Raw genomic sequence first — 20615 nt, 5'->3', positions numbered from 1 at the left:
GTTTGGGACCATGAAAAATTTTGGGTATAGTGATGATGGTTGCACAACATTGTGACTGTTATTACTGCCACTGAATTGTATACTTAAAAATGACTAAATGGCGTATTTTGTTAGATTTCACAACAATCAAAAAGTCATTAGAAAGTTATCACCCTGTCAGAAAACTTCACACAATTCTCCATTTTTAAAAAACTTAATTCTAGACTCTCGTGTTTTTGCCAATTATAAAATTCAATTACTATAATGTTTAAAAAAATGACAACAACAATAAGGGGGGAAAGGTACGACAGGATCTACATGAATCCTCTGTCCTATCTTTGCAATGTTTCTGCAACTCTAAAACTGTCTAAAAAAGGAAGTTTATGGGGGAAAAAAGCCAAGCAGATTTGTGAAGTTCAGCCTAAGTTACAGAAAGATTTCCTTTTGGCACCTTCTAGAGTTGTAAGAATTTCATTAAGTTATTAAAATATTCTTTTGTACAAGATGTTAGTACTGGTATCTTGGACCCTAAAGTGAACGAAGGGGTGGGATTACATACGCTGAATGTCAGTTATCCATTGAATAAACACTGCCTTCTAGTGCATGTCTCTGTTCTCTGACATTCATGTGCATGTTTGTATCTGGAGCTATTCATGAGAAAGTAAATTAGTTTTAATATGAACCAAAAATTCAGTTAGAATAAGAATAAAAATTTAGAATAGTTCTATTCCTTTCAAGTTACCACACCAAGAGAGCTACCACAAAGATTTTCTGTCTACTCTTACTGATTTTCATGTCAGCTGTTAAATTGGACTGACAAGATAGGTCAATATATCACATCAGTGGAATGCTTTCAAAGTTACTCTATATGTAAAAAGAATTCAATAGACTCTCCAAACTTACAAATTTTAACTTTATGTATAAAACAATATTGTATAAAAATGTTACTGATACAGTCCTCTGGAATAAATGTTTAGATAAATCAGTCTAACAAAAATGAATCAAAGATAAAATTAGAAGTCAAAGATACAACTAATTGTTAGCAAATACGTTTTTAACTCCTGCACAACCGGTTTATGCATCCAGACCCCCGTGTATACACTCTGCAGCCTCTCCTGGTCCCTCCGGGCTGCACTGCAGGACCGCCCGCCCGCCACGCCACGGCCTCTAAGCGGCTCCGTGCTCAGGTGCTTGCGGACGCCAGTCCACACAGAATTGCTCTTGGTCCTCTTGGGACTAGAACAGCAGTGGCTTTCAGCTAAATGCACTCACATATGAATATTTTAGTACAATTTAATGCTTCTATACCAAACCCAAAGGAATAAAGCATCAATTTGTGAACACAGCTCTCTGGGAGTTAAAAGCCAAGCTGGATAATGCAGTATGAAAAGGACACTCAATCTGCAGCTTTCAGCCGGACAGAACAGCAGTCCCAGCTGTACACAAATAACTCTATAAAGTTTGTTCCTACACAGACTTTCTGACATTAGTGAGTTTTCAAAACAGAGCCCCAGAATCAAAATTTCTTGTGTTGATAAATTCTCCCCAAATTGCTTCTTCATCTAGTAACTTTTCGCCTACTATCAGAATTATAAACGGACCCTGATCTGTTAGTGGAACACCAAAATGTAGACAAAGCAACCACGAAGAAGATGCACTGAATGCAAAAACCCATTTCCCTGGCAATAGATAACAGATTCTATAATGACTGCAACATGCTTCTCGCCTGATGGTTAGGAAGGTGAAGTCAGCAACAGTCTCTGCAGGCAAATCCAGAAACAACTGTAAACGGGAACTGCCACTGGCCAAGGCTTAAAAGCCATTCTAATTCTAATCATGGCATAAATCTGACACTGTATTAAGCTCAACAAATATTAATGTGCTAACAACATCCAGTGACATTATCAGACACCAGTTAAAGAAATAAGAATTCAGCAGTATCTGCTCATTATTTCAAAAGAAAAAAAGTCTTAGCAAATGAGGATTTGTAATAGTAACTGCTGGGCACAATTTTAAGTGTTTCACATATATTAACTCAGCAAGATTTTATAACTACCAAACAAAACAGTGACTATTTTTTATTGATTTCAGACAGGAAGGGAGAGGGGGAGAGAGAGAGAGAAACATCAATGGAATCATGGACCGGCTGCCTCCTGCACGCCCCCTACTGGGGATTGAGCCTGCAACCCGGGCACGTGCCCTGACCTGGAATAGAACTGTGACCTCCTGGTTCCTAGGTCGATGCTCAGCCCTGAGCCTCGCCGGCCGGCCCCACAGTGACCACCAACTCCACTAGACGGTGACAATACTGTACAGAGAAGTTCAGGGGTTTGTCCAAGGTCACACAGGAAGCCAGTGGTAACACTAAGAGCTGGACTCAGGCAACCTGGCTGGAAAGTCTAAACCCTTAACCCTTTTTAACTATTACATACAGTCTACTGTAGGGAACTTCTTTAATCTGATAAAGAATGTCTACCAAAAACAGACAGCAAACATATCTAGTAGTGTACTAGTAGAGGGATTTCCTTGAAAATAAGAATAAAGATGTTTATCATCACCGCTTTATCTAATAATATCCAAGGTCAAGACTTGTCTGTGTCTATGGGTTATGCATATATGTTCTTTGGTTAATCTCGTCACTGTCTTTCATCCACTGCCCCTCCCCTCTGACAGTAGCTGTCAGTCTGGTCCAGGTATCTACGCCCCTTGCACAGCAAAGGAAACCAACAAAAAGAAAGGGCAACCTACTGAATGGGAGAAAAGTATCTGCAAATCATATATCCAATAAGGGGTTAACATCCAAAATATATAAAGACCTCATACAGCCCTAGCCGGTTTGGCTCAGTGGATAGAGCATCGGCCTTCGGACTGAAGAGTCAAGGGCACATGCCCAGGTTGCGGGCTCGATCCCCAGTAGGGGGCGTGTAGGAGGCAGCCGATCATCATTGATGTTTCTCCTCTGAAATCAATAAAAACATATTTTTAAAAAATAGAACTCATACAACTGAATAGCAATAATAATAATAATAATCCTATTTAAAAATGGAAAGACATACAGATAGATGGCCAACAGGCACATGGAAAGGTGCTCCACATCACTAAATCTTCAGGGAAATACAAATCAAAACCACACACAGTGCTCTTACAGCTTTTCAACTTTCTGTAAGTTTGAAATTATTTCCAAATAAAAAGTTAATTAACAAACAGAGAGGAACGAAGTCTTTGTTGCAACATAAGCTATAGACTGGTGGTTTCATATCACTGCGTTGGAATTCTTAAAGGGAGCATGAATCCATCAACATACCAGGAGATATTCCATATATACATGCTCAATGATCTTCTGTATGTGTGTGTAAACTGCTGTGAATGATCAAAGAAAAATGTACTTAAAAGTGTAACTAGCCCTGGCCAGTGTGGCAAGAGGCAGCCCGTGCACCAAAGGGTCACTGGTGTGAATCCCAGGCAAGGGCACACGCCTGGGTTGCAGGCTTGATCCCCGGCCTCACATTGATGTCTGTCTGTCTGTCTGTCTGTCTGTCTCTCTCCTCCCACCCTCCCTTCCTCCCTTCTACTCTCTCTAAAAATCAATAGGAGAAATACCATCGGGTGAGGATTAACAACAAAAAGTGTAACTAAATTCATAGAATCTTTTGGATATTATGTTTTCTCAAAATTTTTGATGATAAAAGGAAAATTATTTTGTGAGTACAATGAAATGTTTCCCTTACTTGAAAAAACAGGGAACTTCTTACTATTTGCGATGATGCTTTTCAGAACTATTACAAGAGGTTCCTAGTAGAGAACACAGACCAAAGTTTAATGAAGATAAATGAAAGGACTGTGTTCAGTTTAAACACAAAGAAACACGGCATGACCAGCAGACAAGGGAGACGGTTCAATAGCAGGCGAGAAAGTGTGGGGGGATCAGACAGCTCTGCGTGTCCACAAGGGGAACCCACGCCAACGGTGGGGTGTGGCTGCCAAGAACCTAATGCAGCATTTAGCAGCATTAATTAAAATATTATTTAGGAGATAATAATCCAAATCTGCACTAGTCGGAACAGTGTGAAGTAATGCCTTCAATCCAGGGCCTCCGGGCTCCTGCTTACAGCCGAGGGAGTAACTCCTGTCGGACTCGCCCTCCTGAGGAGGAAGCGATGCGCCTGGTTAAACACAGACAGTCCCTGTGTAAGGACACGGAGACCCACCAGACAAGAGCACCTGAGAGGCCGGCTCTGCAGGGAGGAGGCACGAGGTGAGCCCACCATGCACCTCTACCTGCTCCCGATCGGAGAGCAGCCCCTGGAAGGGAAACCACAGTCATATTCACTGAGGAAACACACAGCGCCAGTCCCTTGGCTGCCACGGTACCAGGAAAGGAAGGGGAAACCCCAGACGGAACAGACTCTGCTCAGCACTCGGTGAGGCTGGCATTAGCCCTGTGTGCGGTGCCTCTACGCCACGGCAAGGATGAAAAGAGAAGGCAGAGTTTGGAGTTTTATTTCTGCCAAGTTAACTGCCTGCTAAAGTCAAAATGTAATATTCTTCACAGGAATGTAACAGAATCCATAATCTCGACATGTTATTCACCGTCTATAATCCACTAGAACCAGGACAGGGATGCTCAGATACGGTCTGCTCATCCCTGGGGCCCCAAGACCCCTCAGGTGTCTCCAAGGTCAAGACGTTCACAGTGACATCGAAGTGGCACCTGCCCTTTTCTCTCCTCCCATCACACTGTACAGTGGAGGCTCCTGGCGACTACATGACTTATGAGGAAATCACCACTCTGATACCTACGAGAATGTACCTGTGCTTTCGTGTTTCCTAAAAACCTTTAAGGTAATAGGTCTTCAAGTATAAATATGAATGTGTAGAGAGCTTAACTCAGTTCGTTCTCAGGACAGTAATGGTGCTCTTGCAGTTATAACTGCTACAAGGCCTTTAACCCCATTACCACCCAATAAACTGACATCTGAAATCCCAAAGGTTCCTTGTACACACAAGCAAACACAGTATTTGTTGTCCTGGGTGGCATTAACACTTAATTTTTGAAAACTTTATATATTTTAAATTTTAAGCCTATTATTTTTTAAACTTTTTAATGTTTTTATTGATTTCAGAGAGGAAGGGAGAGGGAGTGAAATAAAAACATCAACGACGGAAAAGAATCATTGATTGGCTGCCTGCCTCCTGCGTGCCCCTCACGGGGATGGAGCCCACAACCGGGGCCTGTGCCCTGGTTCAACCATGGAGCCATGCCAGCCGGGCTGAATGTTTTATTTTACACACAGACATGGTGAGTTTAAAAGCCAAAAATTATTTATTTTAACTTTTCAGACCAGAAAGCAAAGAGTCAATTCTGAGAAAACAATTGAAAGTTTTTGTTGCCAAGGACAAAATTTGAGCATTGAGGTGATAATTAGAATTCTAAAAAACTTGTATCCATGAATATGAGCTTTAAAGTGTCTTTTAATAAGACAAGTGGTGATATTAGTAAATGTGATTTCTTTGATATTGATAAAATGTGGTTTGCACACTTGGGAGATGTGCCAACTCAGCAAACCATTATTTTCTAAATAGACAATGCGTAATGTTGCAAGATGGCAAAAGATCCATTCAAAGTGCAATGTAGACCAATGGATCTTAATGTAAGAGAATGAAATGTTCACTGATATGGTTTCAGATTCCACACTTGAAATAACCTTTCTGAAATGACTAATTGTCAAGTTTTGATGTGACGTTAAAGAACAATATCCACAATTTTCTGAAAAGGCCATTAAAATACTCCTTTCATCAATGGTGTTTTTCATAGAACTAAAACACACAATCCAAAAATTTTCATAAAACCACAAAAGACCCCGAATAGCCACAGAAAACCTGACAAAGCAAAACGAAGTGGGAGGCCATGCTACCTGATCTCAAACTAGACTACAAGGCCGTAGCAATCAAAACGACAAGGTATTGGCATAAAAACAGACCCACAGAACGACGGAACGGAATACAGAGCCCAGAAATAAACCCACACCTATGTGGTCAACTAACATATAACAAAGGAGGGGAGAGCACACTGGGGCGTAAAGACAGTGTAGTTATAAACGGCACTGGGAACACTGAACAAATACAAGCCACAAATGAAACCAGACCACCTTCCGACATCACATACAAGAATACACTCAAAATGGCTAAAGGCTTAAATATAAAACTTGAAACCATAAAAATCCTACAAGAAAACAGGCAATCATATCTCTGACATGTCTCTGAGCAGCATTTGTTCTGATATGTCTCCTCTGGCAAGGAAACAAACACAGAGCCAACCCACTGAATGGGGACGGCAGTCGCCAATGATCCATTCAACATGAAATAAAACGGAGATGAACAGGGAAGGCCCAGCATGGGAAAACATTCACAGAACATGCATCTAACAAAGAATCTGTACACAGCTTATATAAATAACTCCTCCAAAGAGATAATAACACAAAGCATCCAATTTCAAAATGGGCACAAGACTGAACAGGCACTTCAAAACAAATTCCAAGAAAATACTTATAATTTTGACTCTTGTGAAATTTTGAATGAACATCTGATGAACAGGGCACTGAGATGAGAGACATTTCTAATGGCTGTGACAATACAGGTTTCCCACTCTCTCAGAGTGGAGTGTTCCAAGGAAACCGTCCGTTAAGCCAAATGACATAAAACTAAGCAATTGTCATTTATTTATTTATTTTTAAAATATATTTTATTGATTTTTTTACAGAGAGGAAGAGAGAGGGATAGAGTCAGAATTATCGATGAGAGAGAAACATCGATCAGCTGCCTCCTGCACACTCCCTACTGGGTATGTGCCTGCAACCAAGGTACATGCCCTTGACCAGAATCGAACCTGGGACCCTGTCATTCATTTATATGCAGCGGTTCTCAACCTTCCTAATGCCGCGACCCTTTAATACGGTTCCTCATGTTGTGGTTACCCCCAACCATAACATTATTTTCGTTGCTAGTTCATAACTGTAATTTTGCTAGTTATGAATAGTCATGTAAATATCTGATATGCAGGATGTATTTTCATTGTTATAAATTGAACATAATTAAATCATAGTGATTCATCACAGAAACAATATGTAATTATAGATGTGTTTTCCGATGGTCTTAGGCAACCCCTGTGAAAGGGTCATTCGACCCCCCAAAGGGGTCGCGACCCCCAGGTTGAGAACCGCTGGTTTATATGGATAACTGTGTGCGAGTTCCCAGACCCCCACACGGCCTACCTACCACACGGAACCTAAAGTAACACCAGGTCACAGTGAACGCAGGGCCACTCCCGCCGTCAGGACGCCACTGCCTGTCACTGCAGAACAAACACTGAATACGATTTTCGCTTTTCTTCACAAAAGTCATAAATCCTCTTCAGATTTCTTTCAGTTAAGCGAAACAGAATAATAATGTAGGACTTTCGTGAAAGCAAAGTGGCTTGACCCACGCTTTCAAAAAGCGAAGATACCTGTATCTTGCTTCGAAATACAGTAAGACCACTCATTTCCCTCCACACGATAAATATTTAAAGTGGCTGAGCATCCTACTCACTGAAGACGTGCATCCTCTAAGAAATGTGATGATCATTACGTATTTCACTGATTCAACTGTGAAAGCTAAGCATTCCCTTTGTAAGTTTTGGACAGGTTTAACTGAGGAACTTCCTGGGATCGCTTATCTAGGTGGATCCAAATTTTCTAAATTTCATGCAACTAGATAAAATACAGAAATGCAGTGGGTGTTCAGAAGATGTAAGACGACAACTGTCCCTCACAGCTCTCAATTTCAAGATTCTGTGTTCATTACTATAGACTCATTACTCTTGTCGATTGATTTTATAATATATAGGCTTTATAGGAAATAAATGTCAATGTGAACTTATAAAGTCCACTCAACAATGAAATGCTGCTTTTACCAATTCTATATTTCGTGTTATAAAATGAATTTGAGAAATCTGAAAAAGAATGGTGGATTTGAGAACAGCCAAGCACTGACCGAGTCCCGGAAGTCCACAGACCCTGTGAAGAACACACTCACCATGGTAACGGCTAACTGCTTTCGCACACGGATCAGGACATAAATCACTGAGGTGAGTGCTCAACAAATGCATACGGTCTTATCCCCATGTAACTGCATATTTTACTGCAATGCTCACCGGCGCTACTATCTTTCCCGTCTGTCCAACTTGCATGTCGTTGGGAACAAAGCCAGCGTCCACAGCAGCACGAGAAGCGCCAACTAAGGGGGAAACGGTCATGTTTAAGCCGATGGTTCAGCCAGCTGGGCTGTCACTGATAATTACAGAATAAAACAAACCCCCAACACTGATAGAGTACAGTTAGAAACTTACTTTATTAAGGTCTTACGTTATCAGCTCCTTCCTTTATCAAGCCCCTTTATTTCTCAATGATTTTTAGCTTCTGGGTCATTGTCACTTTCTCAAATACTAGTCTTCATTCTTGGAGATTTTAACACCCTGGATTCTTAGTTCCTTAAACGACTCTCCTCCAGTTACTGTCGTGCACGCTACCTCACCCACACCCACGGCCATATACCAACTTCTCTGTTACCAATATCCCTTGACAACTTCCATTTCCAAAGTCTCTCTGTGACCTCCCTCTTCCTGACTGACTTCCATTAGTGCCTAACTCCAACTGGGACCCACAATTCTATTCCCTGTCTTTCTCTCCCCTCGTATGTTCTACCTTTCCTATAAATGACTAAATACAATTTTAAAATATTAAATGTTCATTTCAATTTGTATGAGATTTATATCAGACCACCAATAAAGAAAAAAACAAGGGCATTCCTGAATCTGAAGCAGGCACTGGAGCTAATATTTAAATTCTCTTAAAAATGGAAAAAACTACTAAGATTTGGCAAATTAAGTGTTGCATAAATAATAAAAAAGACTGGAGACGCCCACTCCTCACTGAATGCTTTACCATTAACTTGGAGACTAAGAAAAACTGTTTCAGAGAGAAACGTAAAAACTGGAAAAAGTAAAATAATTTTCAGCCTCGAGTGACACAGATATATGAAAAAATAAAGAAAAAAGATCTCCAATGAAAAGGGAACACTTTTCTGCTAAGGAAACAACTTTACCTGCAGCATGTAGTTGATCTGCCAAATCATATAACAGCTTAAAGTTCTCGCCACTCTTCAAACCCCGACCTCAATAAAAAAGAAAAAAAATAGGCAAATATAAACTCCATTCTACAAAAATTTTGCAAGCTTGTATACCTGAGCAATCTTCGCATTTCACAACGGTCACAGTAAGCATGCTCCCTCCTCCCAGAAGTCTGTCCCGTCTTGCCCGGTGATGCTCCTATACTTCCGTGAAGCACTCACTACCGCTGTCATTAACTAACCAGTTAACTAAGGGGATAACCCATCTTTCAATCGGTCTCCCCACTAGCACAAAAACTCTTTAACTGCGGGATCCACATCTATCTCGGTCACTGCTGTATCCACGGGATTTAGCAAAACTTCACTGAATGACTGAAGTGATTTGAATGGAAGTCATTCCACTAGACTTCCCACACCTTACCAGCAAGAAGCCCTGCCTTCCCCTTTCCCCAGCACTGTGCCCTGGGCCTGGCATAGAGCAGCACCCAATAACAATCACTTCTTGAATAAATAAGGGATGAAATGAGTCAGATACATCTTTTCAACATGTTAAATTATTTCCCCTCCATGCCTCTTGCCAGTGCAAGGCTGTCTGGAAGCTTACTTATTTTGTTTGATGTTTACTTTGGAAAGATTGTAAAATCAAAGCCGACTATATAAAATGCGTGTGTGTTTTTCTAAAAACAGGAGCATGATATACAAAAAGAAGCAAGCGTGTGCAACATGGACAGCTTTGATATTAAACGTGAAGAAACTTCAGCGTTATTCATAGAGAAGGACCCTGTAAAGCAGAGCAAGTTGAAACAAAGGAGTGTGAAGGGTGAGAATCACACCACATGGCCCAGCATTCCCCCCAATTCTTTCTATGACTCACAAGCCAGCCGCACTCCTCAGAATAACTAGGAAGTCCGTCATACAACAAAGACACTAAGTTGTAAATTAAGCTGATAAGCTCTGTACTACGCTCCCCCTGGGGCCAGGGACACAGGTTTGCAACAGAAGCCCAGCGTGGGCATTAAACCCATGATTCCATTTTCCTACTCGGTGAAATGGAAACAATACTCACAAGTTACCTACTTCTTACATTGGGGAAAAAATCTGTGCTCCTCTAAAATAAACATTGATAAAATCAAAGTATTTTAACTTGGCATCATCTTTTAAAATGAATACTTTACAAATCTCACTTACCGCCAGATACCACCACTTTGGCGCCAGTTAGCTCTGGTCGATCACTTTTGGTTAACTTCTGGTCGAGCCATTCTGATATCCCCACCGGGGAAGTGCTGGATGCTGCATACATTGATAAAAAACAAAACAATGACTATGAATTCCAGTTGTAAAACAACAATAATTTTTAAGGGAAACACACAAAGAAGTAATTCCATGAAATTTAAGTTTGTTGGTTGCTGTACATTTTTTGGGCTCCCACTTACATTCTCTCTGATTTTTTGAAAGATGCAGGGACCACAGTCTAGCCTTTCCCTCATTAGCTGCGTGCCTTCTGAGAAGTCAGTTAATTCTGAGACTTACCTATAAACTGACATAACCCTGTCTACGCGGGTCAGATAAGATGCTGTGTCTGTTAGGGTGTAGCACTGGCTGCCCGTTTACTATTACATCCTTCCACTCAGCAGAACCTCCAAGTATGACAGCAGGAACAGTGAGGAGAGCAAAAATCTTAACACCCACGGAGCACATTCATCTTAATGGGCCCTCTCTCTCCCACCCCTCTGATCTGCCAAAGCAGCTATCCTCATACCAAACACGACATGAAAAAGACGTTATAAACATGCCTTACTTTTGGGTAAGATTGGGAATATCACGGCACATTCTCTGCATTAGTTTAACCAGAGACCATCTCTCATGCTCATCTATGAACAGAAAACAAGAAACAAAAGGAAATACAAACGGCAGTGAGCGCTCACCCTTCTCAGAACTGGCACCGCCTCCACTTGTTGCTGCCGCTTCAAAAGCTGTTCCTCGGACAGAAAACACCTTCACCTTTTCATCACACTTCACTGTACATAACGCGTTTCCTGAAATACAGGTTTTTGTTTTAAAACAACGAACCAACAACCAGGAAAGTAACAAAGAACACTCTTTGGCTCAGGGCGGGATAACCGTGGGCCACTTGCCTCCTCCTCTGCTAAGTGTGGGGGAGGACCTAACACTGAGGGGCAGGTCAGCACACAGTGGCTTAACCTTGGGGATATTTAAAAACAGGACAAGCTGCTGACCTGCCCAGAAGCAACTAACTGAAATCGGAAACCAGACGAACACGGCACACTCTTCCTGAAAGGAATGAAAACTTCCTCCTCCAACAACAACACAGTCAGTAACTCGATGGCACGGGCTGCACCACCTGAAGAATAAAGAGCTCCGCCCGCTAAGGGAGGAAAAGACGTGAGCGGTGACAGGGCAGAAAGGAAGAGACGTGGGCCCGGCCAGTGTGTCAGCCGGCTGGCCGTCGTCCCATGCAGCGAAGGGTCGCTGGTTCACTCCCGGTCGGGGCACATGCCTGGGGCTGTGGGCTTCATCCCTCGAGTGGGCGTGCAGGAGGCAGCCGGTCAATGCTGCCCTCTCGCACTGATGCTTTTCTCTCTCTTCCTCTCCATTCCTCTCTCTCTAAAAATCAGTGAAACTATTTTTGAAAATAAGAATAAGAAGCGTGATAGAGATTTAAAAAGGTTTTGGGACTTTTCTTATTAAATAGCAATCACACTACGAATGACCTAAACTGTGACCAGATATTTCTCTCCAAACTCTACTAACGATCAAAGTTCTGGTGTGGGAGTGACCATTTATCTTGAAACACACAACTTCAATGAGAAAGAATTAACAACACAGTGTGCTTAGCCAAATGTCAATCAACCAGAGAGACACGGAAATGAATTTCTTAGCACAGATGGAAGGGAAGCAGCAAAGAAGGCTGAAAATGCTATTTAAAAAAAAAGAAGAAAAAAGAGAGTGCTGCTTTTCCGGGTGTCACTCACAAAATGTACTGAATAAGGAATCCAACTCTCATTGACACTGGATGACCAGGAAGGAAAGAACCGTGCTCTGGATCTATCAGAGAGAATGTCCCGTCCTGGTCCAGCGACAATGCGAAGGTTTTTCTCAGGAACCTTTAAGATGGTCCATTCAAAGCACGTGTATGATTTTTAAAAAAACCCTGACTTCAAGATCAATTTCTGCTTGTAAAATTGACAAACATTTAACATTTTAAATTAATTACTTTCCTTAGGTGCTCACCTGCATAAATAGTTCTCACAAATGTGTCAGGCGACTTGATTGCAATGATGTCAGAAATTGGGGCAACATCAAGTTTGGCTGCGATTCTGGGCAAAAGGTTCTAAAAGCAAAATAAGCGGTAAGTTAAACACATACACGCCGATGAATGGCTCCAAACTACCAGCGATAACACTCTCTAAATGATATTCTATAGAAATTTTAATTCAAATATTTTATATTTCACATACGTCTTTAGACACTACAACTTGAAGCACAACTTTCTGTATAGTCTTTGTATCAAATAAGAGTCTATCATGACTCTAACTACATTAAGAGTTTGAGGTTTACATGTTAATAAACCACCTTAGCTCAGTAAGCTGAATTATGAGATGACATCTGCTTTAATGAACGTCACTTACAAAGTGTGACAGTTATGTATGCCTGAATTTAGATGAGAAAAAACAGGAAAATACTTAGAAGAACAGTAACATTCTCAAACTAAGAATAGGTTTGTATATATTTACTTACTGTATATATACTTATACTTAAAAAAAGATTTCAAAGGGGATAAAAGAAAAGAAACCTAGGAGAACCCCCATGACCCCAGAGAGAAGGGAAGACGCCCTGACAAGGCTCCTCTGGAGCCCCCCCACTTTATTAAGAACCTCTCCCTGCGGACCCCTACCCGGTGGCGCACACTCCCTCCGCCGCCCAGCACAGAGCACTAAGGAGGTCTCCGCCCACACACAGCTCTTCCCAAATCCCCAATGAGGGAGAGGCTGGCCTTTCTCAATATCCATCCGTTACCCAAACAAACCAACTCTTAGGATGGGTGACAAATACAAATGACATTCGCACTCACACACAGAGATAGTGCAACATGGTTTTTAAAAATAAATTCTTAAGTAGCCTCCATGACAAAACTTGAAAATCTGGAAGTGGCATTCTAATAAATTATGACAAAATCTTAAAAGAGCAGAGCTGTCTCTGACAAAATTCGAAAACATGGAGATCATGTTTTAACAGAAATTGTAACGAAACTTGGCAATAAATTTTAGCAAAACGACCACATTAACCCAGAAAGCCAAGATCAGCTCTCGAAACAAAGCCTGCGGTGGTTCCAGCACTGTGACCTCTCGCCCTTCCGGGTAGTGACATCAAAGCCCGCCCTCCACCTGCTCACCTTTCCGAAGGCAGACGCTCCCGCACAGATGTGTGTGTAACTGAACTGCTTCTGAGTTGCCAAAACCAATGGTGTCAGTTCCTCTGGGAATCAAACACACCTGATAAGTAGATTTCACAATATTCCCACATCATGTGGTCATCAATGAGACACGACATTCTTGTCCCCTGGAAAAACCTACCTGGAAGAAGGCCCTTGTACGCGTCATTCTGAGCCACCAGAACTTTTGCTACACCTGCTACTTTGCAGAGATCTTGGGCCACCTGTGATTAAAAGTGTTTAATTATCCATCTAACAGGAAGATGCAAACAGAGCCACCACTACAAGTACCAAGAGAGCATAAATCCTTAAAGGGCAGTTGTAAGAATCCTTATCAGAGAAAGGGCTTACTCAGAAATAAAAAATATATACCCTTTAACAAAGAAAACCTCTGTCGATTGATCTTACAAACTGACCTTAAACAAAAATTCCTGCCTTAAAAATGAAAGTACTAATTGATAAACCAAAATCCACAAAGCTCTCATCAAATTTAGTTGTACCCTGTTCTCTTCACCTTTCATTTCGTGCAAGTTCATCATTTCAGAAAGAGTGGAATGGGCAATGACTAGGTTCTCTGTCTCTCACAATAACAGCCAATACACTGCAGCCTCCGGGTTCCTAGGGGTAGAACAGGACCCAGCCACAGCGGCTCACAGCCACAGCCTTCTACTGGCAATGACTTCTGCTGATGTTAGAATCAGTGAGTCTGGGCAAGACCAAAATCTCTCATCAGTCCGTTCACTGGCAACCACTGAGTTCCTGCCCACTCACATATATTTGTCTGTAATGAACTATAGATTCCAATTCCTCATTTTTCCTGTTTGGATCAGGATGGGGTTCTGCCTTCGGACCACTCAGGTTTCCCGTAGAGAGAGGCAGCTGGAAGTCCCCTTCTCAGTCTCTGAAATCACAGCATGCTGGCTTCCGCGTTAGCGGGAACGCGGCAATCCCATTACGGTCTTCTGTCTTCTGGTTGACCTCCGTGCTGACTCACTGACGAGCGGGCATAAAAGGCTGTGTCTCCTGCCCCCTCGAAGGGTGGCCAGGCCGGGAGAGGAGGCCCTGCCCAAGAGCCTCTGCTGAGCCAAGTGTCACTGGCAGGGCAGGCCACCCTGTTCTAGCAAACTACCTTCTCATCACCAGCAAAAGCTTCCAGGACTACAGAGAAACACCTGCTACCGATGATGAGCGGCTACAGAAAACAGTACAGAACCGACACCTGCCTCGGCCACTAACGGTCTCCTTACACAGGCACCGACTGTCTTCCTTTAAGAACAGAGCCTGACAGGATAATAAAATTGTAACTGAACAGAAGATGATTTCTGCTTTGATTTTTCTCAAAATAACATAAATAAAATAGCATTTCAAATATTTTAACATAATATGAGAATAATTATTTAAAATCACAGCAAATAAACACTCAAACCCAGAACTTGCATATCTGAAATCCAGTCCTATGCCACCCATCGGCACCAGGGGCTACTGCCAACCACGTCAGGCTCAGTAGTGTCATCAGCTTTAGGAAGAGAAGTCCATAATTTAACCCCAAGCCAGGCAGAATACGTTCTTTTAAGGTATCAGTGTCAGGTGAGAAGTCAGAAGCCACACTAGCATTCTGAGCCTTATTATACCACATGGTCTGCAGCAATGAACGGATTTAATACACAGTAAACTTCTGCAAACAGAGAAGGAAACACGCCTTCTCCAGAGGCCGTCCCCAAGGTCCCCGGGTGTGGGAGGGGCCTGGAGGCTCCGGCTCATCAGCGTCACTGAAGCACGATTCCAACCGCAGGCGGCCAGTGGCCCAGGCCCCGCACACCAGGGGGCGAGTTTACAGAGCGGTCACGGTCTTACGCCAACAACAAAAACGGATGCCATTCGCTGACGCAGACCATGCCAACTGTCACCTGGAAAGCACAGGACTACTTCCATTTGAGTTCTTACACCAATGAAAGGAGCACGCATGGTACTGGGTCCAGATTTACCACTTTCAGGAATTAAAAGCAATTAGCAAGTATATTCATCAATACAAAAAGGAATCGGCTATTAACCTCTAAGGGGACTCCAATATTATCATTCTACTTGGTACCTGATGGCACACGATGGTGCCAGGGGAACTAAATCAAGGATTCTACCTCATTTCAGAAGATGAAGTGCTCAGTGGGCACCCTCTTCACACACAGTGAGGGTGTGACACTGGCCACATAATGAGGATGGGGGCCGATGTGGGTTAGTCCTCACCGTCATTCTCTGCTGCCATCTTTCCCTGTCTCCTGATGGAGATTACATTTGCTATGATTGACCTTAAAGTCTCTCACCTTGTCACATTTGGTTCCAGCAATTAAGCAGGACACTTCCCCTCCCAGGCGTGAGGCTGCAGTGATGGTGTGTAAGGTGATGGGTGCTATGGTGTCGTTTGCATGTTCAGCTATTACCAGGGTGCTCTGAAATCGAAGCAATGTGGCCTAAAAGAGGGAGACAATGGAAAAGAATCTTATAAAACACATTTTTTTTTACTGATTGCTAAGCATGTGTGCTTTAAAGAAAACTGTACACAATATTCAGTTCTTAAATCCTATATAATAAAAGGCTAATATGCAAATTGACCAAACAGCGGAACAACCGGTTGCTATGATGCGCACTGACCACCAGGGGCAGACGCTCAGTGCAGGAGCTGCCCCCTGGTGGTCAGTGCCCTCCCACAGGGCGAGCGCCGCTCAGCCAGAAGCCGGGCTCACGGCTGGTGAGCACAGTGGTGGTGGGATCCTCTCCTGACTCTGTGGCAGCACTAAGGGTGTCCCCCAAGGGCTCCCGGAAGGCGAGAGGGCGCAGGCCAGGCTGAGGGACCCCCCCCCCCCGTGCACAAATCATGTGCACCAGGCTTCTAGTGTATTTATAAAATACTTGCTCAGTAGCAAAAACTAGACTATTGTGTCTACCACTCTATTACTAATATTCATACCTAATAAAACAAACATGCAAAAATTAGTATTCTACTGTTAGAAAATTTTGAGAATTATTTCAAAATAATTTCCCCATTAATCTATGTTCAATGAGAAACTCCATATACATATAAACTTAAAACCCTTAAGCAGAACATGTTAGTATCAAAGTAGGGAGCAAACTACTACCAATTACACTCACTGGTCAAAAAGAAAAAAACGGACATTTAAGGCCTTTTCCAGCTCAAAAGTTCAGTCACCCTAAAATCCTACTTTAAATACACTAGTGGCATAGAATACGACTAAGGATTCAAAGAGTACAACAACGAAAGGTTCAAAACTACAGATCCATTACTGAAAAGGCTCTTTTTAATTTTTTTTATTGACTAAGTTATTACATGTGTGTCCTTATCCCCACATTACCCCCCCCCATGCCCTCGCCCCCCTGGTGTCTGTGTCCGCTGGTTAGGCCTATGTGCGTGCATGGAAGTCCTTTGGCTGATCTCTCCCCCTTTGAAAAGGTTCTTAAGCAAAAGTCACTTGGTTATTTTATCTTATGCACCTTTCAAGGGTCTCCTTTTTTATGGAGAAAGGAGCCAAGATTTTAAATATTTAAAGATAATAACTGAAATACTTAATAAGGTAACTAACTACCCAGAAAAGAATTCCTATCTCTTCAAAGCACTGCTGCTTAGCCCTGGCCAGTGTGCTCGGTGGTTAGGGCGTCGACCCGCACAACAAAGGGTCTGGAGTTCGGTTCCTGGTCCCGGGCAGTACCAGGTGCAGGTCTGATCCCCGGCCCGGTCAGCGCCTGCAGGAGGCAACCAGTCCACGTGTCTCTCTCACATGGATGTTTCTCTCCTCGTCCCTTCCTCCTCCCCACTCTCTCTGAAAAAGCAATGACAACAACATCCTCAGTGAGGATTAACAAAACGACAACACAACCCACAGCACTGCTGTCTGAACCAAGATTGTAACTGTGGACCGCGCCGCTGTCCATCCCGGGCCTCAGAACCACCGGGCAGCGCCCCCGGCACCTCTTCCTGCCCACACCCTCCCCGGGCTCCGCCGACTGCCCTGCCCAGCGGCTCCCTCCCCCGAGGAGCCTGGAGCCTGGAGCCTGGCCTCCTGCCCGCCGTGAGCTGAAGGTCAAAGGGCCCGGTCCCCCCGACACCAGCGCCGGGAGCTGTCCAGGCCCTCGGCGCCCCGCCCGGCAGCGTGCAGACCGGCGGGGGCAGCGTGCAGACCGGCGGGGCCACGGCAACAGCACCCAGCCGCTCAGAGAACCGACCCGGCTGCGGACTACGCGGAGCTTCGAAAAGGAAAACAGAAGCGCCCTTCCTCCTTCCTCACCCCAGCCGCACCCCGACTCCAGGCGAGGGCCTGAGACCCGGCTGCACCCGACTCCGGGCGGCTGCACCCCGACTCCAGGCGAGGGCCTGAGACCCGGCTGCACCCGACTCCGGGCGGCTGCACCCCGACTCCAGGCGAGGGCACCTGAGCGGCACAGGCGCTGCCGCGTTCACACGTTCACACGGAGGCAGGGCCCGCCGCCCGCCGCCGCGGGGGATGACAGCCCGCTCTCTGCGGAACTGGGGCCCACAGTCCCCGAGGTCTGAGGCTGGGGTCAGGGGTCGCTGCGCACTCTCGGAGCCGAGTTCTCGGAGAGAAGCCAACACGCACCGGCCCTGCGGCCTCCTCTGTGCTCCTCTGTGTGTGTGTGCGTGTCTGTGTGCCTGCGTGTATGTGTGTGTGTGTGTGTGTGTATGTGTGTGTGTGTCTGTGTGTCTGTGTGTCTGTGTGTCTCGGGCTCTCGCCACCTCCGCCAGGCACCGCCACCCGCAGGCACTGGGCCCCGGGCACATGGGGTCCGTCCCCATCGGCCTGACAGCCCTGGCGCTGCCCCTGCGTTTCATTCTGAGAAGCGACCAGAGAGGGCTGCTGGGAGCTCCCTCGGGGCGTGAGCGGTGGGTAGCGACCTCCACAGGCGCTGGGCCAAAAGGAGCTGGAATCTAACTCCCTCCTTCAGCGACAGACAACCCAAACCTCAAGCAGGAAGAGTACGTCTCACCCTGCCCCCACCCTTAAAAAGTGAGGGGTACGGGGGGGGGGCCTTTTTGCTCCTTCTCTCGAACACTCAGAAGCAGGAATAACCATATGTACTCAGTCACCTGGCTATTTTTTAACGTGTCCATTCTGTAGTAAAATATATCGTACATTCCTGTACTTAAACTAAATAACTCACTTAAACCTCTTCCATAATAAAACACGGTAACTGTTGCTCGTGAGTAGAAATGTCACATGACATTGGTTCTAACATTAAAAACAGTCAATTCACTTCCCTTAAACACAAACAAGACCCTTGGTAGACACACGGCAGGACATCATTTTATGGAATGCACCTCATGCAATACATCCTTCCGGAACCACATCGAAACTGGCTCGCTTTCCTTTCAAAAGAAATTAAAATCTGCATTTGAATCATCGAGTTCACTCTCTCTCATTCGTCAGCGCTAAGCCACGGACTCTGGAAACGGCCATTTCCCCCGAAGTTTCACAGCTCCCGACTCACGACAGCTACGCCTTCCGCTGGCAATGCACACGGCACGGGCACGCCGGCGACCTTGAGAAGCAAGCGCTGCTTCACTCTCCACAGACCATGTTTCTTCGGTGTTTCATTAGCCAACAAAAGAATTCCAAGTGCCAACGAGGAAAAGATACGAAAAATTCAGATTACTATCCCCACCAGAACGCTAGCTAGCTGCAAACGCCGCCTATTTTCCTCTCGCGTCCCCAGCTCTGACTGCAGCCGTGAAACACGCCTTCCGGGACAGACGGCACTGAGCGGCCCCCAAGGCGAAGGGCTCTGCTCAGGGCACCAACAGGTCCAAACTGCAAATGACTTAGATCCAAACGCAGGTCCCCAAACTCACATTCTGGCCGTTTAAGGCGTTTCCTTTTTTAATGATTGTGCTTATAAAGTAAAGCTGGCCATCTTAACGCTTTGTAAGTGCACAGCTCAGTAGTGTTACGTGTCAAGAGTGGGGATTTCAGATGAGCTAGGGTGACGTTCACACATCCTACATGTAAGTGGAACAGGGGAGGGTGAAGGGGCTCCACTGAGAAACATGGGACAACTTGCGCCTCAAAAGCTTTTAGAGGAATAATGGTGTAACCTGCCACTAAAGGGCCCACACGTCCATACGTGCGCCCACATGTATGGGAAGGGACTGTTCCTCCCACAATAAGCAGGAAGCTGGAAAGCGCAGGAGGAATGCTGGGACCAGACAAACCACGCTCAGGGCAGCGATCGTTGCTCAGGCAACAGATGCTAAGCCTCGGGGTGAAAGTCCGACGAGAAACAGGAGCCCCCACCGTCTCGTGCATCCACGCGTCACGGCTCCACGTATCTCCCTGCAAATCCGTTTGTAAACACGGCTGCAGCCTGACAGCGGGTAACCACCCTGGTCACCTCGAGCGCACCGCCTCCCCCGACTCACACAGGCAGCCCGAGTGCTGGCACTGCAGCTGAAGTAACACGTCTGAGCAGAAATAGCCAGGCCGAGGGCAGCTCCCCAAGAAGCTGAGCATCGCCAGCAACGCTAGCTCCGCAGAACGAGTCCGAAGTTCGCCCCCCACAGCGCTTATCTCACGTGCCCCTCAAATGCCTTTCCCATTGCTGCGCAGCGGGGTAAGGGGTGTGTGCCTGTGTGACTGTCTCTGTGTGTCTACGTGTGTGTGTGTCTGTGTCTGTCAGTGCTTGTGTGTCTGCGTGTCTGTGTGTGTCTGCGTGTCTGTGTGTGTCTGTGTCTGTTTGTGCGTGTCTGTGTCTGTGTGTGTCTATCTGTGCGTGTGTCTGTGTGTGTGTCTCTGTTGTGTGTGTCTGTGTCTGTGTGTCTATCTGTGTGTGTCTGTGTGCGCGTGTGTGTCTGTCTGTTGTGTGTGCCTGTGTGTGCCTGTCTGTGTGTGTCTGTGTGTGTGTCTGTGTGTCTCTGTGTGTGTCTGTGTGTGTGTCTGTGCGTATGTCTGTGTGTGTCTCTGTGTGTGTGTCTGTGTGTATGTCTGTGTCTGTCTAT

The 20615-nt window shown here is 44.9% G+C and overlaps 1 protein-coding gene across 1 annotated transcript in view; it reads right to left on the bottom strand.

Moving 5' to 3' along the window:
- ETFA (electron transfer flavoprotein subunit alpha) overlaps window positions 1-20615 on the bottom strand; it is a 37994-nt gene that overhangs the window by 15756 nt on the left and 1623 nt on the right. Inside the window, exons 2-9 of the mRNA XM_059678397.1 lie at window positions 15916-16062; window positions 13740-13821; window positions 13559-13641; window positions 12397-12496; window positions 11070-11180; window positions 10333-10434; window positions 9121-9189; window positions 8171-8253 (exon numbers count right to left, since the gene is read on the bottom strand). Coding sequence (XP_059534380.1) covers window positions 8171-8253; window positions 9121-9189; window positions 10333-10434; window positions 11070-11180; window positions 12397-12496; window positions 13559-13641; window positions 13740-13821; window positions 15916-16062 — 777 coding nt within the window. The remainder of the gene's footprint in view (window positions 1-8170; window positions 8254-9120; window positions 9190-10332; window positions 10435-11069; window positions 11181-12396; window positions 12497-13558; window positions 13642-13739; window positions 13822-15915; window positions 16063-20615) is intronic.

This window comes from Myotis daubentonii, chromosome 21, assembly GCF_963259705.1.
Source record: "Myotis daubentonii chromosome 21, mMyoDau2.1, whole genome shotgun sequence".
In the NCBI taxonomy this organism is placed as follows: Eukaryota; Metazoa; Chordata; class Mammalia; order Chiroptera; family Vespertilionidae; genus Myotis; species Myotis daubentonii.
The sequence above is the reverse complement of the archived record's forward strand: the minus strand, read 5'-3'. Positions and strand labels throughout refer to the sequence as shown.